This window comes from Lepisosteus platostomus, chromosome 11, assembly GCF_059453375.1.
Source record: "Lepisosteus platostomus isolate fLepPlt1 chromosome 11, fLepPlt1.hap1, whole genome shotgun sequence".
Taxonomy (NCBI): Eukaryota; Metazoa; Chordata; class Actinopteri; order Semionotiformes; family Lepisosteidae; genus Lepisosteus; species Lepisosteus platostomus.
Genome location: NC_142621.1, coordinates 45,300,125 through 45,324,203, shown reverse-complemented (window position 1 = coordinate 45,324,203; position 24,079 = coordinate 45,300,125). Strand labels below are relative to the sequence as shown.

At 45.2% G+C, this 24,079-nt stretch overlaps 1 protein-coding gene across 4 annotated transcripts in view; it reads left to right on the top strand.

The window, feature by feature from the left end:
* The first annotated feature begins 2,942 nt into the window (after window positions 1-2,942).
* Window positions 2,943-24,079, top strand: part of LOC148652810 (myosin-10) — a 76,368-nt gene continuing 55,231 nt past the window's right edge. For all 4 annotated transcript variants that reach the window (XM_088599996.1, XM_088599995.1, XM_088599994.1 and 1 more), the window contains exons 1-3: window positions 2,943-3,110; window positions 6,301-6,659; window positions 14,633-14,789. In XM_088599996.1, the coding sequence (XP_088456122.1) occupies window positions 6,315-6,659; window positions 14,633-14,789 (502 nt within the window). In that variant the 5' untranslated portion in view covers window positions 2,943-3,110; window positions 6,301-6,314. The remainder of the gene's footprint in view (window positions 3,111-6,300; window positions 6,660-14,632; window positions 14,790-24,079) is intronic.

Genomic DNA, 24,079 nt, shown 5'->3' with positions numbered 1-24,079 from the left:
AAGGGGCAGACACAGAACAAGATACATAAAAGTCTGTCTTAAAGAAGAAGGTTTTGAACACTGGGGAAGGTGGCTCTGATATCCTAACAGATTGAATTCCAGAGCTTTAGGGAGCAGAAAGTGAAGGCCCTGTCACCCATAGAGTGCAGATGGGCTTGGGGGACAGATATGAGACCAGAATTAGATGAATGAAGTTTGTGAAATGAAGCATACCATGTACTACTCATTCAATACTGAAGCAGTACGTGCTGTTTCTGGAGCAAGTGGGTTTTACAATTGCACCGCATAATGAAACTCTCATGAACAAAAGCTGTTTACACTACTGTATGCGTTGTTGTTCTAAGGACGGTTTCACGCAGTGCTTAAATGTTGTGTTATAGGGAATGATTCTGGTTCGTTGAACTGTATTTTCAAATCTGTTAAATATTTTATATTAGACTGACCTCTGGTGGTTATAAAGGACACCAGAAAACCTGCAATGTAAAGGTGAGTGGAGCATGAATAATAATAATAATAATAATAATTGCTTACACTTATATAGCGCTTTTCTGGACACTCCACTCAAAGCGCTTTACAGGTAATGGGGACTCCCCTCCACCACCACCAATGTGCAGCATCCACCTGGATGATGCGACGGCAGCCATAGTGCGCCAGAACGCTCACCACACATCAGCTATCAGTGGGGAGGAGAGCAGAGTAATGTAGCCAATTCATAGAGGGGGATTATTAGGAGGCCATGATTAGTAAGGGCCAATTGGAAATTTGGCCAGGACACCGGGGTTACACCCCTACTCTTTTCGAGAAGCGCCCTGGGATTTTTAATGACCACAGAGAGTCAGGACCTCGGTTTTATGTCTCATCCGAAGGACGGCGCCTGTTTACAGTATAGTGTCCCCGTCACTATACTGGGGCATTAGGACCCACATGGACTGCAGGGTGAGCGCCCCCTGCTGGCCCCACTAACACCTCTTCCAGCAGCAACCTTATATACAGTACATACAGTATTTAAAGATTATTACACATTCAAACACAGTGCTTTTATAGAGAAAATAGTCACTTTAACTGCTTTTACTGTATGAGGAAGTGCTTCATGTTTTCTGCCTTCTTGTATAAAAAGCAGCCAAGCCGAAAGCTGAATACTGACATCAAAACGGAGATTTCACCACATATAACAGGAAGTACGTCTTTACACATGGGTTTGGAGCCTGGACGAAGATACCCAGTTATGCAGTTGAAGCTGATAACCTGTCTGTTTTTAATTAAACAGATGGATGAGATTCTTGGATCAATTAGCTGCTAATAACCAAACTATAGTAAATGGGCTGAATGGCCTCTCGTTAGTAATCTTATGTTCGTTCTGTACTGTTATTAAAGACGTGAAGAAGCACTGTGAAACTATACAAGTGCCTTGTATATGAATACTTTTTAAAGCACAGTATTTAAATCTGCATTTAAATTGTCATTCTGCAGACAGAATGGCCGAAACACAGCACCAGTCTTCTGCTCACGGTCATAATCAGTATTTTCAATTTTCAGATCATTGAAATTTGGCAGGGGTCTCCAACCCCTGCAACCTTCACAAGAAACAGCTGGATGAGATCGGAGACCCAATCACCTCCCAGCAACGAAACAAGAGAGCTCCAGATGTACCCAAAGGCTCTCCTCCCATTTGAAGCCTGAGTTAGATCCTTTGCTTACTTGGTGTTTTTGTAAATTACTGCACTTTTGGAGGAGGGAGAACCATGCACTGGGGCTCAGTACCTGGACTTGTTCGTCAGTGGTGGATTTCTCGAACGCCTCTAAATGTGACGGACGTGCAGAGAGGAAGATTAAGGAGCCTCTGGCGCATGCTATCTTAAAGTCCCCCCCCCCCATGTTGACATGGGATCACCAGCTTCACTGTTTCCGTGGTAACCAAGAAAGCAGTTCTGTTTTTCAATGTCCAAAGTGGAGCTCCGCGTTTAGGAGACGTGTGGACGCTCCGATCCGAATCAGGATCGCACGCGGCGGTAACTCGGGATACCCCGGGCCGCCCTTACCCGTGTCCAGCCAACACAGCAGCATAGTCAGTCTGTAGCTCCAGCTTAATCTTTAATCATCGAAGGCAATGTGGAGCCCCGGCGTTAACGCAGCAGTTAAGGAGCAGCTCAGCGCACAGCATATGGGAGAGTTCAAAGTCCAAAGTCTGCAACAATGATAATGATATCTCGATGCTCGATACATGCATGTTAATTCCAGGCAAGTAACGGGCCGGGGGGCCTAGGGGAATAAGAGGGAAAGACCCAGGCGCTCCCGAAAGCTAGAGGGAGCCACATGCACGGCTTCCACGTCTACTGGCAAGTCAAACTAATGATGTCATCTCGCATTAAAACAGACAAAAGGCCGGAGTGGGGGACAAGGGCGGTAGAAGCCCTGGCAAACCCCCCCCAAAATTAATAAATACACTTTAAAAAACAAAATAAACCAGGCATGGACTGCGGAACCCCCACAAACACAGCACAGCTAGTTCTACAAATCGCGTATCGAAAAACCCGATTGACACCGCCGATCCGCACAGCGCACCGCAACCCCTTTTCACGTGGTCTCTGCACAATGACCTGCCTGGCGCAACCTAGATATCGGGCCCTCTAAGGGCGGCTGAGCTTTGATGGACGTGATCTTGACCACTGGCTGCGGTTCTTCATGCACAGGCGAATCCGCGACACCTATGAGCTGCACGGCAGGTGGAAGGCAGCCGCAGCACGAACTCTTCACCGGCGGTGAGGGGGCGGCAGGCGTTCGAGAGGGAGGAGGGGCGGGGGGGGGGTGCCTCTTTTTTTTTCTAGCCAATAGGCGCTCTTTACGTGAGGAACGTCTTGGAAGCCGTCCAATAGTGTTACACCTTTGGGCATGTAGGCGGGACTAAGAAAAGTGTTCGGTTGAGGAGTCCGGCTTCTGCGGGGAGGAGGGGGGGAGCGCTGGGTAGGACAGTATCTCTGGTGCAAAGAGAGGAGAGAAAGGCGGAGAGGCAGGCGTATATACGGAGCGGTGCGGAATATAGATCACATTTGCCGAGGAGAACGCCTTATTCGTTTTAAAAGTTGAGCTTGGTTCTTGTCCGACTGCGTCAGGTAAGCTCAAAGGGGGATCTGCGTTATTCCGCGGTAGCTAACGGGATTACCGCGAAGGGATGGAGGTTAATTAGCGTGATCATACTGCATCTGCATTCATTTGCCACTTAAAAGCTGATTTGAAGCGGGTTTTCATTGACGCATATTCCCCAAACCCATCGGAATGACAAGACCAGAGAACTATCCGACCCCTTTCCTCTCGAAAACGGATGAAACAACCGTCTGGGCTGCAATGCACAGTGTTGTAGTGGTGCGTTATCGCGGCTACATGGTGGTATTTGTCAAAGCTAAATTCAACTCGTGCGGTTGTATTGACGTGGTATAATCATGTCTTTCGCTGGTGTATTTTTTTTTCTCCTTTTGGTGGACCGGGAGTGGCGGTCGGGCCAGCATGAAACGCCGAACAGTGGGAAATAATTTCCAAGTGTTGCAAGGGAATAATGTGCAGGATACGTTTCCACATCTTTATGTGGGTAGATAAGAGGAGGTCCAGCTTTTTTTTTAAAAAAAAAATTTAAATGAAGAGGGGAGCGTGGTGGTGGGCATCCTAAAAAAAAAAGGCAATCGCGCTTGAAAACGAGCTGAAATGAAGTGTTACATTGTGCCCGTTAGGATCCGCTGGCGGCTGGGCGGACCTGGAGCAGGAGAGACCACACCAGCGCCAGTCTCGCCACCAGTGCGCCAAACGGCTCATTCAAAGCCCTGGCCCATATTTTTACTGTAGTTTATGACCCCTGGCGTTATGCTGGGACCGTGTAGCCACCGAGGTAAACGCGTAGGTTAATCTGGAGCAGCAGCAGCAACAACAACAACAACAACAACAAAACCCCCCAAAACAACCGTTTTAGTCACCCGACTCGCCCAACTCTTTTTCTGTAACGCGAGGAAATATCGGGTGACCACGCTAGCACGACGCTAAAAGTCAAGGCATGGGTGAAAGGGTTTGATTTCTTTCTTTCTTCCCGTCTCCTCGCACGTCTGCTGTGTCTGAGGCTCTGGTCACTGCAAGAGCTTGGACTTCAGTGGCCTAAGCGGCTGTCCCGGCCTTCGACCTGCCTTGTGCAGTGGACGGGTAGACGTAGCTTTAATGCAGGATTTTCTGATTTTACGCACAGGTTATGCTTTATCGTTTCACCTGAGCGAATTAAGAGCTCTTCCCGTCCGTTAGCAAAATTTGCTGCACCGAAACCTCAGTCTGAGCTGAAATAATGATTGCAATGCGTGCGATTCAAATGAAACCCGTGGAGTTTTTTTTGTGTGTGTGTGTGCGCGCTCATTCATGACAGATGGGTCAGTCAGTGTGTGTCTGGGAAATGTTTTAACCTGATGGAAACGACCAAGCTTTGGAAACCATAGACGTGTTACCGTCCTGCTTCTAGTCTGGTCTGCCAAGCTTAATTCTGGGTAAACCGGTTCGTCTCTGAACACTGGCACAGTTAACGGACTCATCCATGCGTGGTGTGACGTTTGGGTTAATGAGATGAAGGCTTTAGACATTCAGAGGCAGTTATACCAAGCGATCATTATCTGAACTTTAAAGTTTATGACTTCAGCCTTCTTTCTACGCCACAAATGTCTGATTAAAAAATCATAGTTATACAAGTTAATTACATAAAGGAAACAAATCCTGTATATTCGTTTTTGAATGAGATGACGGTTCTAGAGAAATTCTGGAGAAATCCTTTGTTTCTGCCTACTTTTGGTCCAACCGTTATGTAATATAGCGTGAAGTTGTGAGATAAGGATAGAGCATTTGCCATTCTGTACGTCTTCACTGACTTGAAATATGCTTTGCCAATGCAGTTTATGATTTTTAGAAAGGAGACAGAATTTAACATTTCAGAATTGTTTGAATGAATTCATTGAATATTAATTGCATGTAACAGGAAAAGGGAGTGGGTTACGGCCGATTAAATCCAAAAATCCCCTAGTGAGAGATCATGCCCCAACTTTGGCCATATGAGTACTGTAACATGGTCAATGGATAGAGTTTCTATCTTTAATAAATGCTGTTTGTTAAGGGGATGAAGCATGGCCTCTGTTATTTTTCAGGAGCAGAGTTCCAGTTTGCTTTAGGCTCTGATCCCCGTCATTGGAAACCACCAAGTCGCTGAAATGTTTGTATAAAGTGTGAACAGGTGTTCGGCGACAGTAGGGCCAGAGCTGTGTAAACTCTGGCTGTAATTCATGAGGGACGTCAGCCCTAGACAAATAAGAGCTTTAATGCACCACCGTATATCCCTAAGTATGGTTTTCTTTACAGTATAGGTAAAGTCCTCAAAAATAAAAAAATCTGGGGTTGTCCGGGTTTTGAAGGCACAGTTTGTGTGGATCAGTTAGGTAAAGGCAAGAATGCCTTGTTATAGGGTTCAAAATCGGGTGGGCTTTGCAAAATGGAGCTGGAAATGTCCTCAGTTAGTTTGTGATGGACTCGTTTGACATTTTTGCTCTCTCCCACTTGAACGAGCTCTGTGTTAGCCTGGAAGGCGTCAGGACCGAAGACGGCGTGCTTTTAAATGTTTGTGCTCGGGGTCTGCGGTCTGTTTTATGTAAGGGGGCAGTGGGGTTAAGTAGCTGCCCTTGTTGTTGATAGCGGTGTCCGATTCATGAGCCATTACGGATTTATCGGTTGTTTTTCCTTCTGCGTTCAAGATATTGGCCGTGGTTTGACTTTCCCGGGATTCTGTCGGCTGCCGTGAAGGAGAGGGGAAAAGGATCCGTTAGCAGTGTCGAGTCTGTGACAGTCCAGGCATGTGCAGCCGGCGGTCAGATTACAGTCCCGGTGACAGTGAAACGAAACAGACTTCCGCTTTTCTCAGCATGTGGATGGAGGCCAGCCATCGATTAGAAGCTTTAATGGGGGGGGTGAAAGTCAGGATTGCTTAACTTCGGAACAAAAATGTGCTTACGGCATGGATACTGGGATTTCTGTCCTCTCTCCAAAAAAAAGAAGTCATCTTTCTAAATTAGTTTCACTGTGGGGCTGGGGAAGGCTCATCTTCAAGCAGGACACTTTCCTCTGCGCTGCTCTCGATTGCGAGGAGGCTTGGTTCCTTTAATCAAAGGCAGTGAGCGTGTGTGAGCTCCATGTAGCTCTTTTCCCCTTGCTGTTGAGCGCACTTGGGAGGACCTTTACTGGCATGGCTGACCGTGTCCATTAACGCGCCGGGCCCGTCTCGCTCTCTTTCAGGTGACCCGTTGACGATGGCACAGCGGAGTGGGCAGGAGGACCCGGAGCGGTACCTCTTCGTGGACCGCGCCGTGGTCTACAACCCGGCCACGCAGGCCGACTGGACCGCCAAGAAGCTGGTGTGGGTCCCGTCCGAGCGCCATGGCTTCGAGGCCGCCAGCATCCGCGAGGAGCGCAGCGACGAGGTGGTGGTGGAGCTGGCCGAGAACGGCAAGAAGGCCATGGTCAACAAGGACGACATCCAGAAGATGAACCCGCCCAAGTTCTCCAAGGTGGAGGACATGGCGGAGCTGACCTGCCTCAATGAGGCGTCCGTGCTGCACAACCTCAAGGACCGCTACTACTCCGGGCTCATCTATGTAAGTGGCTTTCCTGGCCGGCGCAGTGTAGGAGCAGCACCACTGTGAAGGAGTGTTGCCACACGGGCCCTGTTGAGTGTTTTAACACGTTCTGAAAATTTTAACATAAAAAATAAAAGGCAGCCAGACCATGAGCAAAGAGCACCAACTCGCTTATGCCTCTTTTCGGTTTTCTCCTTTAGAAATAAGAATGAAGTCGCTCCGTGACAGGAGCAGTACCCCAATGATTGCATGTATGGAACAATCAGGTATAAGTACAGAGCGCAGTCGTTTTCAAAACATGCAGGAAAGGGACCACACATCTCGTGGAATCACTCCAGGGTGCTTAAAGACTATAAAAAAGAAACCTCTCCATGATAATTTAGGAGATCTCATGAGCCAGAGTGCAGATCACTTCTGACTTAATACCTGATGTTTTTGTGGTTTCAGTTGCCTTAAGTGCTTTGTATCATGAACAAAAATAATGACCATGACTGTATAAATTTGTCCTTGTCCAGTAAGTGAAAATTGATAAAATTATAAAGAATTTTCTCCACTACTTTTGACTTTTCACCTGATAGTCAGTGAAAAATGTAGTGGTCTTGATTTTTTTTCTTTTTTTTTTTAGTCCTCTCCCCTCTAATGGAAATGAAGTATTATTTGCTGCTGCTTCTCACTGTGTTTTTGGTACAAGTGAGTTTGATCTCAGTGGGCCTTTCCCACTGAGAAAATCAAGAATTAAAATATAAGGCCTTGCTGGTGTCTGCTTGGAGAAGGAAAAACTAATGAAAAATCACCTGCTGCTTTACTGCTTAGTGGGCTTCTGGAATCTGATGTTCTGTGCGTCTGTCTGCTTATTGACATTTGGTCTTGTTTAACAGTGGAGCATTTAGTGAAATTCAATCCTCTGCTTTCATTAACAGTCTAAATGCTCTCTGGTCTTTAGTGTGTTGTGCTTGGCAAGGGGTTATGCGTTGATCCGGCAAACCTAATGTGTTTACCTCTTTAAAAAGTTTTGTGGTTTTAAGTTATTCACCTCTTTGCCTGTATTTTGATGTCATTGTTAAATTCTACTGGGCTCCGCCTCTCGTAACTTTTGATTTCCTTGCTTTGAAAAATTGTCGTTCTGAAGCATGCTGCTCTCCGGTGTCGTCTGGGCCTATGAAGCCTTGAACATAGCAGGCTCATGCTGAAGGTATTAATCATTTAACAGTGTCCTAGTTAATAACTTTCTCCTTCGTGATCTTGACCTAGTTTTTGACATGGATTCCAGAAATAGAATTTGGGTTGACACCTGAGATGATATTGAAGGGAACTGGGAATATAACTCTGCTTTGGAAGATTTTCCATCCAAATGTTTCTCTGGGCAGTGCTTTAACAACCACAAATATGTATGGTAAATATGAGATTGTCCTGCATTTAGTGGTATGCAACTTGTAGATAGTGTATATGTTTATGAAATGTTTAAAAATCAACTGGGCAATTGTCATCAGTTAGGAATTTGCGCTGGGAACCTTTCATATGCTTTTTTTTAACGGAATTTGTTTCTGGCTAGCAGCCATGGTTGCTTCTGAATTCTGCTCTGATATTCCTCTTTTTCTCCTCCCAGAATATAAGATCAATAACTTTTCATGTTGGGTTGCTCAGTAGATCCAAGAATGATTCCAACTGGGATCCCAGGGGATCAGCTTCTCTAGATGACTGGGTAGTTTTGTTTCAAACACCCCCAGCTGTTTAAGTAAAGACGTGCTTCACAGTTACACCGTTCCTCCTGAAATAGTCTTTTGGGTTGCTTTAGGATCACAAATAAAGATATCGGTTATTTCTGGAGTCCGCCTGTATTGTTTGACAAGCTATCTCGGTGAGACTGGATTGAGAAACTAGAGTATTTTCTTTTTTTTTTATGCCGCATGAAGGTTAATGGAAAAAATTGCCACAACTTAGGACTCGCTTAAGAAAACAAATCGCACATGCTGCCTATGTGTGCTGTGGCAGTGAAATGCGTTTGGGGCCCTCTCTTCTCTGCCACACTGTACTGCTGAGGCAGTCAGCCCTGCAGTGCCATTGAAAATGGCTCCATGCCATATTTATGCACCATGCTAAATCAGTCGTGGAGGCTCTTGCTGAGTCATAGACTAACTGTACTGCAGTAGCTAGGCCCTTTGTCTCACTAGATAAGTAGGAGCTGTCTGAATCTTACATTTTTTTTAGACATTTACTTGTTCTGTAATTAAAAAAATATCCTCCACATCTGTCCCGGATTCATTTACAAATATCATAATTTGACGCTCTTGAAGATCTTATATCAGCATTGGTTTGCAATTTAATGTTAATTAACTTTAATTGAAAATTCCACTTTAGATGTAAGTGTTCTCGGTAATAGTAGCCTGATCTGTGTGTAAACTACACAGTATTTTTGATTTTTATCCCAGTGCTGCTTTTGTGTTGGCGTTTCAGATTTCTGACAAATGCAGACAATTTGAAAACTGAAAACAGCTGAGCTTTATCAGAGGCCTTTATTCAATGCTCATTTTGTAGAATTAATGTTGTGCTTCCTTTTTCTGTGGGGGTATTTTTAAAGGAAGGGCATGTTGCAGTTTGAAATAAGTCAGTTTTGGGGATTTAAATCGCGTCATAAGGGGCAAAGTAGACTCCTTTTTTTAGCCTGTGTATCCAGTTCTGGTCGTGAGCAACTTATTGAGCCCAGAATCTCATCCACCCTTTTCTTGAAAGAAACCAGGGCATCAGCTTTAACAGCACGGCTGGGCAGCTTGTTCCACCAGCTTGTTTTAACAGTCTGTGTCTTCAGCCAGTTCGGCTGATGCTAGTAGCAGAACTGCAAAGATGTCTGCTTGGAAGTTCGGGGAGGCTGGGTCTGGTCATAACCGGAAGCAGAGTCATCCAGGGAAACCCAGCTTGCTCTGTCCATGTTTGAAACGGCAGGTGTATTAATCTGGGTGCTCTGGCTGCATACCCCTCTTTACAGTCTGGCCTTCCTGAATTACCCTCTAAATTGAGTGGATGAAATGATTACTCACTGATCTGCTGACTGCTGGGGCTGCTGGTGCGGGATGGTTGCCTCAAGTCACCCAGGAGGTGCTGAGTTTCAGGAGTGGATCAATCTGGTCCCTTTCCCATAATGTGCAGCACTATGGGATCCTTAGGGATGCAAGTGCAATTAATTTGCGGATCAACCTTGGATGTTTAGGTCAGAAAGAACCCCTCTTTCTTGATTGCAATGAGAAGGCTCTCAGAAAGCAGAGGTTTGCTTTGATGGAATTATTGCAGAAGTTGCTGGCGTTTCAAGCTAAAATCCAGACAATGAATGAAAGAGGTGTAGTTCTAAAACTTTGCCTTTTAGGCATCGTCGGTCAGCTGGTATGTGCTGGGAGTCCTTCATATGCTCTGTCATGTGGCCCCTCCTGTTCTGCGATTGGCTTGTGGTCAACCATGCTTGGTATCTTGCGACACGTTTCTATGGAGTTGCCATGGTTCCACTTAGGTTGTTCCGAATACAAACTATAATGAATGTCAACATGATCATGGTCTAAAGTCCCGGTGGGGGGTGGTGCTAGGCTCCGTCTCCTTCCTGTTTGGGATTGTCACATTTCAGCATGAGGCGAATTTCTTGAGCGTGCATTTAAATCGATAGACATGGAAAGGTTTCAGAGGTTTGAAGTCCGCAGTTGCTGCTCTTAAAGACCAGCTCAAGGCCACATGGAGTGGTGATGTCTTCCAGCAGGGCTCTGTCAAGAAGTTCAGCTGCTGGTACTCCATTAGAACGGCTTTCATTTCATTAGCGTGTAAAGCTTTTCCTCCAGGCTTTGCTGAAGGGCCGGTCTTAATCACGCCGTCCTTGGGGGAAGTGTGTAAATGCATTATCCTCCGTGCAAAAAGAACAGTAACACGAGAAGCAATAAATACTAAAAGCGGTATGGGGCGTGTTGGTAGAATAGATGTATTGAGCACAAGTGGTGCAAGGGGAGTTGCTGCTTCGCTCCGTCTCTCCCTGTGGGGTGCAGCTCACAGGTCACGTTTCACAATCCCGAATCGGAGTCTCCCTGCCGCGGCTGAGGCCTTGCACCGCTTATGCACGCCTTCTGTTCATGGCCTTTTCTCTCGACCTGTAGGCTAAAAGTTTTTCTCCAGGGCAGTTTCTTTGCAAGCGTGCCTTAAAATCCTGCCTGCTATCAGATGACGTGCCTGCATGTGAAAACAGTGGGGCTTTCTTGCCCCCTTTTTCCTTACTCTTGATGCCCCCGCGTGGAGGAGGCTGAATGGGGTGACGGTTGGGAGTGATTGGGGAGAGAAGGCAGGGAGAGGGATGGACCCTAGGGGTCAGGGCTGGGATGGCGAGAATGAAGACATTGTTTTAATTTTAAAGAAGGAGGGCGAAACGAATCTGCGCTCTCTGCAGGAGTGAAGGTTAAATTTCTGGCCATGGAATGTTTTTTGGGGGCATAATGCTTCCATTTTTTTTTTTGCAGCTTTTCCCTTTAAATCTTCAGGGCAGCTTCTGGTGAGAGGTTTTTGTCTCTTTGCAATGTGTAATGTGTGCTTTGAAGCTGAAAATAAAATCTGGAATCTGTCCCTTTTTTAACCAAAAAATTCCCCCACAAAATTGTATTTGCTCAATGTTTTCTGATACTTTGTGGGCGAACGTTGGGCTGGGGTTTTCTTCGTTCTTCACATTCTATAGCGTAGCGCTTTTCTTGGAGACCTCAGAGAAGGGGTGTTAGCCTCTGCTAGTCTTATAACTGGAATTCCTCCTTTTGTTTTGGTATTATCTTTAAAATTCTCGTCGTTTGTACGTGTTGCTTAGTGTTTGCAGAGATTTTTTTTTTTCTAACCTTCATACTTTCGTACTGACAGAAGTTCCGGTTTCTGAATATGAAAGGGTTTCAAACCCAAACCACTCCTTTCCTGCTTCAGACCACAGGCTGGTTTGTGGCCAGCTTGATATTCATTAAGCAACCAGTGCTAGGAAATACAATAAATACTGTATCTATATACAGGGCTGCAGTCAACACGTCGAACCTGCTGCGTAGATTACTGCTCTGCTGTACACAGCTGACAAATACATTTTTAATAGCTGGAATAATTAAACATTTTTAACACTGTTCTAATTGCAGAACCACATTTTTAGTTTTTAGTGAAGTTATGTAGAAACCCACTTGAATAGTGCAGTGCGATTCAGATACTGGCTTTGCCTACGCCTGGCCAGGCAACCTAAGAACCTAAGAGATCACCTCTTTAACAGACAGCCGCTGCTAGGCTGATGCTGGTTTTCACGTGAGCCAGCCCTGTCGAATCGATCTGAAAGGGTCCTGCCTTAATGCAGCGATTTCTGTAATCCCAGCAGGATTCCAGAGGCCTTCGCTAGCAGTGCCCCACTGAGTCCTCTCAGCTGCCGCTGTGACGTGACAGCTTATCTATCTGCCTGCCTCGCTCCTCTCTTGTAGAAAGCGCAGTCGGCACTCGTTTGGCCAATCTGTGCTTGTGCCTTTGAGACCAGGGTTCTGCAGGATTTACCAGTACGATTCCTCAGATTCCTCAAAGAAGGCCCGTCTTGAAGTTGTGGCTTAACAGGCATTGTCTGGAACCTGTTCTTCCCTCTTTGTTTCTGATTTTATAAAGCTCCCTAGTGTGCTTTCTCACTTTGAAATATGTCAAACAATGCCTGCTTTATTCATATTTATTATTAAAGGTTCAAAACCACATTGCTCGTATTTCTTCAGTAAGACCTCAAAAGCATGGTGGTTGTAGTTTTTGGCATGCCACGGGTAACTGATGGCCTCGGTGGGCTTGGAGGTCCTGTGCATCTCCTGGCCTGTGTCCCTTGTGCCTCAGGGGTGTCCTAACAGGAATTCTGTGCCTGGGTCATGGCCAGGAGAGTGTGCGTTCCAGCGTCCCGGGGCTTTTATGAGCAACAGGGCAGGCAGGCTGGCTGCCCCCTGCCCTCCCGGGGGACAAGGGCTGCTGACCTGCACTGTGCCTCCGACAGGAACTTCCTTTTCACTCCCGTTGTTTGTTTTTGTTTGTTGTGGTTGGGGTAGTTCATTTCTTTGAAGAAGAATTTTGGGCGGCGATTCTGCGTTTTTTTTTTAGTTTACCGTGGATAAACTTTGAGCTGTACATGCCCTGTATTTTTTTTTTAAAAAAAAAACATGCTTTCGTTGTCTGTTTGATATGGAAATTTCGGAAAACGATCTCGCAAAATAATATCCAAAAAACGGGTGGCAACATGCTCGTAACACTAGAAAAAGTAGGTAAACGCAGAAATGGGAGTGAAATGTGGGATACGGCGCTAGCCAGTTCCATTTCTGGCACACTTTCTAGCAATGAGCTGCAAAGTATAGTTGATGCTTTTTTTATGCCAGGGAGTGAGCATTCTTTTTTTGGACTGCCTTGTTCTGACAGTGGTGGGGTTAGACGGCCGTAGCACTCCTCACTCCTGCCCCTTATTGTGCAAACATCAGAATTACAGGGCTGCTCCTCTGCATGACTCTCCTCAAGTCCCCTGCCTGCAGACCATGACACACTTGCCTTCTCGGCTGCTGCTTTTCCCCCCCATCTGTGGGGCAGATACTCCAATATTGAAATTAGTTTCACGAGCGTTGGAAAACCTTTGAGCTGATTTGGTTACCCTGGGCTAATTAGCCATAGTTATTACGTGGGGTAAGGATCATCCTGCAAGCTCTGTCAAGTGCTGCAGAAATCGCAGCCCCAGTCTGGGTTTAATGCATATTCAGCCCAAGTCTGCGCTCCTTGACAGGATAATGTGAGTGAGGCAGGAATTTCAAATGAGCTGCAGCACCAAAAATAAGGGAGAAGAAAAGAGGTGGCAACAGTCCAGTAAGCAGCACTTCATTACTTTTTAATATATGTGAAATTCCTCCGAGTTTATTTTAAATACCAGTGATGTTGGCCAGGCCGAGCACTTAAAAAAAAAAAAGGCTTTGAAGGTTAATTCACTTCGTTTGGCTGTTGTTAGAGGAACACGTCAGTTCAGTGAGCAGTAAATTACAGACCCGAAAACCTGTTGAGAAACAGAGAGACGTGATGTTTGCCATTGCAGTTTATGTATAATTTCGGCCCGGTCTGCCCCTTGTAGCTACCGCAGTGCTGTGTATGGCGATGGAGTCTGGTGTCCTTGTGCCAGCGCTGTCTTCCCTTTCTCTAGCTGGGCTCGTGCGTCATCCAAGCCCTTGTCATTTATTTCCTTTATTATTGTGTCATTGTGTTGGTATTCAGGTTTACACAAGTATGTGGACTGTCAAACTGTTCTGTGCAGATTGTGTTCTTGGGATCCATAATCTCCTTTCAAGTTTCATCCCAGTAGCACTTCCATCCCCAGCAAAGAGCATTTCTTCTTGAGATTATGAACATCGCCCCTAGAGCTGGGGAACTCCAGACATTTCCCGTTTTCACTGCCTCTTTGTTGTTCTGTACTACCGGATAAAAATCTTTTTCTACCTCCACCTGTGTTATCATTCCAACCCACAGGATCAAATTAGGCAGTTGCAACTCTTGAGTTAAATCTGTCCATAGTAAAGAAAAGGAGTCAAATTCTTCTGTTAATTGTAAACTAAATCTAATCGTGTTTTGACTTTCAGTAAGGCTGAGCTGTGAAATGGATCTTATGTATCATATAATGAAAGATGCCAGTTATTTTAAGAAAAATAATTATTTCCTCCTCTTTGTCAGCCATTGTAACAAATGGATTTGCAAAGGCTGTCAGGAATCTGCATAATACCTTGGCAGTTCCAAATGCATTTAATAACTGTAACTGCCTACTGACTGCCTATTTTTTTTCCATCTGTTGAATTCCTTGTTTTAAGTTCCTTTCTTACATGCTTATGGACTCTGAACACATGAAATATGGCTGCTGAAGAACTGTCATAGTGCCTGCTGTATACGCTCGAAATGAGGTGAATTTGTTTCATAAGGGAGAACACGAATCCTTATTCATGATTTTTTTTCTTTCCCCTTAGACTTATTCTGGGCTTTTCTGCGTGGTCATAAATCCCTATAAGAACCTGCCCATCTACTCCGAGAACATCATCGAAATGTACCGAGGGAAAAAGAGGCACGAGATGCCGCCACACATCTACGCCATCTCCGAGTCGGCCTACAGATGCATGCTGCAAGGTAAGGAAACTGGGAATTCGCCGAGTCACGTTTTTCCCTAGCTTCCATGTTTGGGATTAAAACACTTCTCTTTTTCATCAAGCTTATGCTTTTCAAAAAGTTGATTCGGTCTGTCGGCACCCGTCGGTGTCCAGCGAACAGCTCCAGTTGATGGGGATGGGTGAGGCCAGGCGGTCATCTTGAAGCCGGGCTGTGTTGCGGTTGTTTTAGGCAGGCGGGAGCACCAGGGTAGTACTAGGCTGTGAAATTAAGGAGCAGAGAATGGTATTCTCCCCCTTTCATGCTGGTGTGTCAGTTTCCTAGATAGGACGCTTTTAAATATGACCGTGACTGCGCACTAAACAAAACTATCCCTTCTGGTACAAAGCTTGGTTTTCTGTGAAATGATATAGAGGGTTTTTGAGTCATTTTATTGCCGCAATATTTGACTCTATAGAAAGTAACGTGATTTTCTGTCACGCTGGTTATGAGGAAAAATACTTTTTTCTGCTACGGCCGTGGCCTTTTATGTCTAAAACCAAAAATATTGAGGAAATGAGTCGCTTAGCTCGTAACCATTACACATTGTTTTGAAAGAGTTCATCTGGGGTTAAGTGGCTGCTCACCCTTATCTGTAATACAGCCCATCGGGGTGTGTTCATGTTTGAAAGGTTAATGTGGTAAGAATGGGAAAACAATTTACTAGTGACATTTGATTGATTGTATTGGTGATGTACAGTTGTACAAATTTGAATTCTCTTTGATCCTCCTAATGTTAAATAAACATTTGATTACCTAGCAGAACAGATTCTAGAAAACTATTCTTGCATATCAGTTGAGAAGTATCAGAATAAGGCCTCCCAAAAAAGAAAAGCAGTGTTTTCCTCTAATGACAATACAGGAGTGAAGTTTAAATTTATGTAAAGAAGAGGAATCATTTGAGAAATCCGCAATTCCCTTTTCTTTTGGATTTTGCTATAGGAACTAGAGGATTGTTGTGCCTGAAGTTAGAGGCTAACGTTCTTCAAGATGATCAGCGCAGGGTTAATGTGATGCGACTGATCTCAAGTCTGGACAAAGCCTCTTCCTTCTGCATGATTTTTAACGCAGGCACATGAGCGAGACGCCGTATGTCAGATTTGCTTTGGTGTCCTCTCAGGAAATGAGCCGGTATCAGGGCTTAATCCTTGAGTGATGACAGTAGGGATTCGGCTCAGCCTGCAGCCGAGACACACACACAATAAGAAAAATTTCCAGGTCGTGAGCTTTCCACACTGCCAGTGTTCGTCAGGGTTCGAGTCTGAAAGCATAGAGTAGCCGTGACCAGGCATGCCATTGTTAAAGCAGTGCACCTCTTTTTGTGGTGAAATATAATAACTGCATTTGGAAAGCATTGTGAAGGTACAGGCACCTTCCTTCTTGAAGAGTTGTTCGCTGTTTAATCATGTACTGTAATAGGTACAGTTTAATGACCAGTATTTATTGAACATTGGTCCTGCTGTTTCTGTTCCCTATCCTTCAAGATGTGGATGCTGTGCAAGATGCATCGACTTCTATTGTTAAATTATCCTTTGTAAGCTTTTGTCAAGTGTGGTGTGATAAATTAGTGGCTGACATTATTGGAGACAGTGGGAAGTTTTTCTGTGACTGTAATATTGAGAAAGTGTGCTACCTGTCCCTTTTGTGCGGCCTGAGCTCCTTTTCTTCATGAGACTGCTGATGCACCTTTGTTCCTACTTGTGCTTCACAGAAGAACATAAAACTTGAGTACAAGCCTTTTATTGTTCAAGCCTCTCCTCCAGTTTTCACAGTGACAGACCACCGAATGAGCCACATGAACTGCAAGCAAGGTCTAGTCGCGCTTCTCATTGTGTCCCACAGCGGTGAAACTCAACACCTGGCCCAGCTGTAGTCAACCACAAGAGCATGTTGGCGCAGATGAGCTAATTGTGACTATGCCAGCAATCGTGCTTTTAATTAAAATAATTTTCTGCATATGTCATGCAGAAATTACTGTAAATAGCCAGTTTTAATTGCTGAGTTATGTTAATACACTAGCCTTTACACATCAACCACTTCATTTAATGTGTCATGCATTGTGGTATTTACATGAAAGTTTCAAACCTTTCAGCACTGGAGAAGTCTGTTTGAAATCTGCAGCTGGTTCAGCCTTTATACTGTCCAGTTCTGCAGAATGACTGTTTGGAAAATGGAGCACAGTACATGCGGATTTTTTTTAAATGCGTCTTGGCTGAATTTAAGAAATATTTTAGTGAAGGAATGGAAATAACATTTGTAAAGAGTGGCATTTCTTTGTTTTTCCTCCGACAGTGTTTTGTTAGTAATGCCAGGAATGTGGCGTTCCTAGTGCTGGATCCAAAAAGGAAGTACCATAAGAACCAAATAGATCATCTTGGTTCATCGGCACACAATGTCATAGCTCTGCCTTTTGAAGTCCATGGCGTCCAGCAGGAGGCCTTTATCTTGAATTGTGTCTCCGTGAAGCCTGTACTGGGCGCCCGAGCAGGGTTAAAGTACTAAATTTGAGTCAAAGGCTTTATCGGCTTATTGCTTCTGTTTGAAATGCAGTAGAATGTGATTGATTTCTGGAAGCCTAAAAGGACATACTCTCATATACAGTACAGTATATCTTATAGATACCCTTATCTTTCATGGGCAGTAGCTGTTATTTGTCTGAAGGAGTATACTTATTTTCATTTCAAGCACAAATAGCCACACGATGGCTTGAAACCAGCTTTTGAGTCATTGCTTTAGATTCCCTGGGGTCTTTCAGAATAGCTGGGCAAGACCCATGGACCAATAAGCAAGTAGCAGCCAAACCAGATGGGATTAATGTGCTCCTATTGCTAGTAAGCCTGATGCTACAGAAACCCACAACCATAGTGTGCATCCAGGGTTGTACGTATGTCCAGAAACAAAATGCTGTTTTTGCCTTCTTGCTTAGTTTCAGAGACTTTTATATCCTTTGCTTGCTTTAGGAGGGGAATCTGTTTCTGCAGTAGCTGGTTCTCACTTGAGTTCTTTTGCTCTGGTGGAAGATGACTCTGTAGACGATTGCTTTTACTTGGGTGGAAACGCCCCGCAGGAGAGGTTGTTGGAGGAAGCTGCAAGACCATCGCAAAACAGTTTCCCAGTTCCTGACATGAACTGGTAGCTTCACCTAAGACTGTGGAGCAGAATTTGAAGAGAAGCAGAATCTGGAGGTCTCATCTCCATGTAGCCTTCATTAATAATGAAAATAGCCTGATAGATGAACAGAAGCAATGTAGTTGTTAAACAAGAAGAGCAATATCCAATTATAACTGCAAAACTAGGCTGTGGTGAATAATACCCCAGATTTAGGCTGTGTATTTGTGGAGCTGCAGTTGCATCATACTTTCCACTCGCTGATGGCTGACATAGACAAATATAGATGTTGAAGAGCATATTGTTTTCCCTTGTTCTGAGCAGCAGATGGGTTTTTCTTGACTCGGCTTTACTGTGAAGTTGTGTAGCCACGTGTCTAAGAGCTAAATGGATATGGGACCTCAGGGTTGGTCTGTTGAGTGAGGTCATCTTTGCCCCATAGTCAGAACAACTGTCTCCTTAGTCATCTACAGTTTAAGGGTTATTAGGACAGCGCTAACCTCAGTAAAGCGGTCTTTCTGGAGGTGGTCATGAATGTATTATTTCAGATGGATGGCGTTAGTGAGTCATGCACGATGAAATGTCTTTCTGGGTGACAGGCCAGCTAAAAGAGTATTGACCACTGCTGGGTGTACAAAATGCTCCGGCTCGGCTGGTGCTCTTGCCTTTGATCCTTGTCTGACCAGTCGATGGCTTTGGGGAGCATGTGCCACTCCTGTTTTTGGCTTTTTTTTTTTGTGATGGATGACCACAAATGCAGACACATTTGACTTCTGTCCGTTCTCTTATCGTCTGGCTTTTTATTAAAATGGAGCTGGGATAAATGCTTTGCTGGTATTCCCTTGTTCGTTCCCCTAACCCTGAACTTTTTCCGGGCCTCACTTGATCTTTCTCCAATCCACCGAGCTTCGCCGTTCCCACAGAAACTTCCCGCCTCCTGCTTCTGCTTTGGCTGCAAGTTCCAGACTCGCAGTCAAACGGCCGTCGGCGGCTGTTCTGCTTCTCTAGATGACGGGAGAATGAATCGGGGGAACGTGGAACGGAGCTGCGGGTCGGGATCGGGAGCGAAAGGGTCTGTGGCGTGGCGAACTGACAGGCGGCGGGCGACCGGCTGTGCAGTTTCACAGCACGCCTCCCGAGGCCACGTCTCGCATTCTCCCGCTCTGATTAAACACAAACAAAGGCCGTGGTTCTTGGCAGTTTCCTGTGCGTGTTTTCTTTCAAAGATCCTTCTGGGTTTCCTTCTGTTTACTGAAGCGCCGTCCTTGTCGGGCCCTGCTTGTTTGGGTTGACCGAACAGAATGGCCTCAGGGCTCGACAAGTTACTCCGGGGGGCCACAGCTCTATGTAAATTCAGACTAAGGTGGGACCACGGTGTATTTTGTGTTAGGAACTTGTCAGGGGTTGGAAAGAAGCTGGAACAAGGACGCCGGGAGCGACGCGTTGCGCGTCATGCTCGGCTGCCGTGCTGTCCGAGTGGCCCCCTGACCAGCTGTGCTCCGGTGTTGAGTTTGCGAAATGCTTCAGTGCGGAGCGGTCCCCACGCGGGAGCCGCGCAGGAGAGAGAGAGAGCGAGACCCACCTCGGGCAGCATAATGGTTTCTTTGTGCCGCTGCTGCCGAGGGGCTGCAGGAGTCGGCGCTTCGCTGAACAGACGTCCTGTGTTTCTCCGGAGTTAACGCGCGGCGAGAGACGGGAGACAGGTGTGAGAAGTCACGGGCGACAGGCGATGGTCAGCCCCCCCCTCCGCGGAGAAGGCCTGGGATAAAAGCCTGTCCCTTCTGCGGCCTCTTGAGTCCCGAGAGCCGCGCTGGTCGGTCAGAGGTCTGGCTTGGTGAAGTCCAGCACTCCTCCCCCTGCACTCCTGCACTTTCGTTCTGGCATGCTTGCAGCTGTGGGGTTCGTAAGGGACACCAGCCTATTTCTCTTGGCGGGTTTTGCTCATGTTGCTGGGTCTCAGAAACAAAACAAAAAAACAAATCCGTTTTTAGTATTGCTGAAATTCTCCCATGCCTCCCAACCCCTTGGCTGCACCATCACACTGGTCTTCTAATGGGTGTGCACTGCAGTTTTAGTGGCGGGAAAGGACAGATGTTCTGACTTCTGCTCCGACTTGTTTAGTAGGGAGTTGGAGTGTAGTAGGGTTGAAGCAGGCAACACAAGGCAGAATCAGCAGCTGATCCAAACACGGGTCCGGTGCCTGTGGCCAGTGCTCGCTAGCATGGTTTCTGTCCCAGGGGACCATAAAGGCACAAAAACATTTAAAAAGGTGCTGGTCTAGGTGGTGGTGGTCTGACTACAGCATGAGCACTTGGTAGAAATTGGAAATGTTGCAATGGCATCTTAAAATGGTAGATAAAACGCTTGAGTAGGATCCCGCCATAATGTCCATCTTGACAGGTTTTTCTCTTTGCAGAAACTTTTCCTTTTTTCAGCTACACCCTGGAGCTTCCCCCCCCCACTGATAAATCCTCTTCTCGAGGGTGTAGTCTTGTTGCTGTTCTTTGCCCAATTCCTCAAGACGACTTGCGCTTTTCACAGTGTGTTTAAGAAAGAGATTACAGCCTTTCAAAGGTTGTTTGTTGGTAGGGAGGCGGGCAGATGAAGTCGGACGAGACTTGTTAATAATCCCTTTAACTGGGAGCTGTCCCGTCCTGTGCTAGAGACCTTGATTGGAAGCACTAAGTCCCCCCGGAAGATGATGTCTGGTGCCAGGCCGTTATCCAGCTAGGCTTGGGGATAGCAGTGCGATTGCAGTCCATCTGCAAATGTTTACAGTAGTTGGACATAGTCAGGATTGCTGTGCTGTGAGCCAGCTGGATACAGTCACCTGGCCCCTGCAAAGAGCAGTTGCCTCTTTTGGATCCGGGGAAAACAACACAAAGATGGGGTATTCTTTAGCATGGAAAGATATCGAGTGCTTGAAAGGGGTTGGGATGCTTACAAAACTAAATGAGCATTGCAACTGATGACCACTGCACTGCTCTATTAAATAAGGGAAATTTTTAAGGGAAAGTGTTTCCCTCAATAGAAATGATCTGGCAGCTGCCAGGTCTCCATTAGACTTTATCAAGTTGCAGTTGCAGGGCCACGTACTAATGCTAAATGGCTTTATAGTTGAAAGCAGTAATGAAGGAAATGCATTTCCTCCAGTATACATAATGATAAATCACTGCTGCCTGTTTAAGGAAGCTGGTTCATATATAAATCTTGCAGCTTATGAAAATAACATTTAAAGGTACAGGTAGGTGTAACTCTTATATTGTTTTGACAAAGGCCTTTAGCTGCAGTTGTTTAAATCGCAAAATAGTTTCCATAACCTGTCTCATTGGCCATCGACTGCATGCAATGAGGGCAGAGCAGTCTAATTTTAACATTTCTGGAGTATGTAGCCAGGAAATGCTAATGTTCTTTTAACCGTAACCATCTGTCTGGAACAGACTTCGAGAGCAGCTTTAGTATGTATTTACATCTACTGTGGCAAGCTCTCAGTGCCCAGCAGTCTTTTACCGTGATTTTGCCAATAGCTAAAGGGTAATAACAACACCTTTCTGGAGACTTACGTCTTAAGTGTCAGAATAAGTGACTGTTTCCAGACGGTTTTTGTCTGACAATGACCCATGAGCTATGTTTTATAAACTTCCAACTGTATTCAGCTAGTGTTGCCGAAAGTGGTGCAACATCTGCACTTTTCAGAGGTTTATTTTTTTATAATTGGACCGTTCTGGTATGTTGCATCAGCAGTCCTCTTGAAAATAAAATATAGAAAAGCTGCAACATTTTTTTTTACCATAGGAATGCAAATCATTTTCTAGTTTTGAGGGTAGTGCATAATGCTGTGGTTTTAAAGTACGGCACGCCTGTTTGCGATGTGTTGTGAGGCCCAGTAGGAAGAGGAGCGTCTGCGAGGCCTGGAGAAATAAGTAGAGAACATTATGTTCCATTTGATGTACCAATACTTCACAACTCGTGGTCACTGGGGGCTAGGCATGCTGGAGGGAGTGTGCTGTCCAACGCTCTGCAATCTCCTAACCCACCTGGTATCAATAAATCCCGTAATGAGCTGTAAATGGGTTTCATAAACATTCTTTGAAGCACAATGAGGCTTTGCATTGTGCTTTTATCCCCTCTGAAAGCATAAGGACCTAATAGTTCCAGACAAGAGGAGACCATTTTGCCTGTTTTGGTCAATTGGTTATTAGTAGCAGATTGTTCTGAGGATCCCACCCCTCTCTTGAGTAACCTTTGCATTAGCTTCAACAACATGGCTGGACAGCTTGTTCCAGACTGTAAAAAAAAAAAAAAAAGCCTAATTTTCTGTTTTCAGTGTGTGATTTCTCCTTGCGTCGTCTGGTTCACATATCATTGTTGATCCCGAAAAGGTCTATTGGGTCAGTCAGTCTTTGAGAAATTTTGAATACTTGAATTGGGTCTCTTCGTTAATCATCTCTATGCAGTCCTAAAAAGCCTGTCCTTTTTAGGACTTTGAGCCTGGAAGTATATCTAGTTATTTTTCCATGAACCATTTCCAGAGTAGCAATAGATTTGAATTATGGTGACCAGAATTGTACACCATATTCTTAATAGGTTTTTACTACTGTATCAACTAATTCTAATGTCCCCTTGATTTGACTTCTGCGTTTTTAACTAATCCTGGTATTGTATGCTTTTTATTGATTTCCTGTAAATGCATGTTTTTATAGTCTACAGTGTGTAGAACACAAATGTTTGCATAAACACATAAGTATTTTTTGGCCTTTCTTGTTTTACATCTATAGTTTGCACATTACAAGCACTATAACACAGCACTTTGCCCATTAAGCTCTTTTGAAAATGTCCGCAGTTGGAGTGTCTGCACTAGAAAAGGTGCTGTCGCCCATCATGTGAATGTTGGCTGAAGACCAGGCAAGCAAACCTTGAATCTGTTGGCTGATTCTGGCTAACAGTTGGACTGTGCACACACAACAAATCATTAAGATGGTCAGTCTTCAGAGCAGTGCATGAAATGCTGAGGTTGTTTTAGGGGCTTAGAAGATACCCTAGTAGGAAAGGCATAACAGTAATGTAATCTTGATTAGCTGTTTTGCCATTTTTCAATGTTTGGTAGGCAGAGCAAGGATCTTGAGTCACCGAGTCATCTTAATTTGCCTCCCCCTGGGGATGAATAAGGTATTTTGAGTTAATTCTACACAGGTGGTAAGAGGACACACCTGTGATGTTCCTAACATGCTTCAGATGAGCAGGTAAAATGTACCACCACACTTTCTACCTTACATCAGATTCCACAGTTGCAATTGTGGAGAGGATTCGTTTCTACAGGACAGGGCCAGGGGAGCTATTCAATGAATCTGGCGTCCTTTTTTGCCTGTCTTGAAAAAGACTGAGCATTGGCTATATCCCCGATTATTTTACATATCCAATCCTTCTGTGATTACTTTTACTTTACAGCTCAGACTTGCTTATGTATTTTTACAGTTGTCTGGCTGTTTTTTGTTTCATAGGTATTGTAAGTCTTATTGTAAAACCTTCACAATTTCTTGAAGTACTTAAATGGTTGATTTTAGGAACATCAACAAATACTGAAGTCTGCAGCTTTGCACTGCTGTTGTCATGCTCAAAGCCCCTCAGTCTCAGTCTTCTGACAGTGGAAGTTCTCTTGCATCCAAATCTCCATTTCAGATTGGCACCTTAACTCGGTGCCAGTTGCTGTGGTGGGTCTCATTTTCGTTGCTGAGCCCAGTAGTAGCGATATCCGAGTGAAGCCACAAGCCTTCAGTGAGGCTCAAGTCTGCGATGGCGACACATCGACCCTCGGCGGTATGCAACTGGGAAAGATGTGTTAAAATAAACTTTAAAGGAAGTGGTAGATGTTCACAAACTGAGGAAAAAAAGATGAAACGGAGCTCTTTATAGACTAAACCAGCGATAAACTCTGGAGCCTTCGCTATGGAGAGTGTGTTTATGCACACTGGGGACACTGCCTCCTTGTCTGCCCTCACCCAGCCATGAGCTGCTGGAGGTCAGACTGACTGTGTGGCTGCAGCCTGACAGCTCCCAGAGGGGCTGTTGTCTCTGTTTGCTTTCCTTCTGCAAGCTCCGCTCTGCTGCAGTGCTGCAGATAATGGAAGACTGTAAATGCGCAGTACAAAAGCTTCAGATTGTCT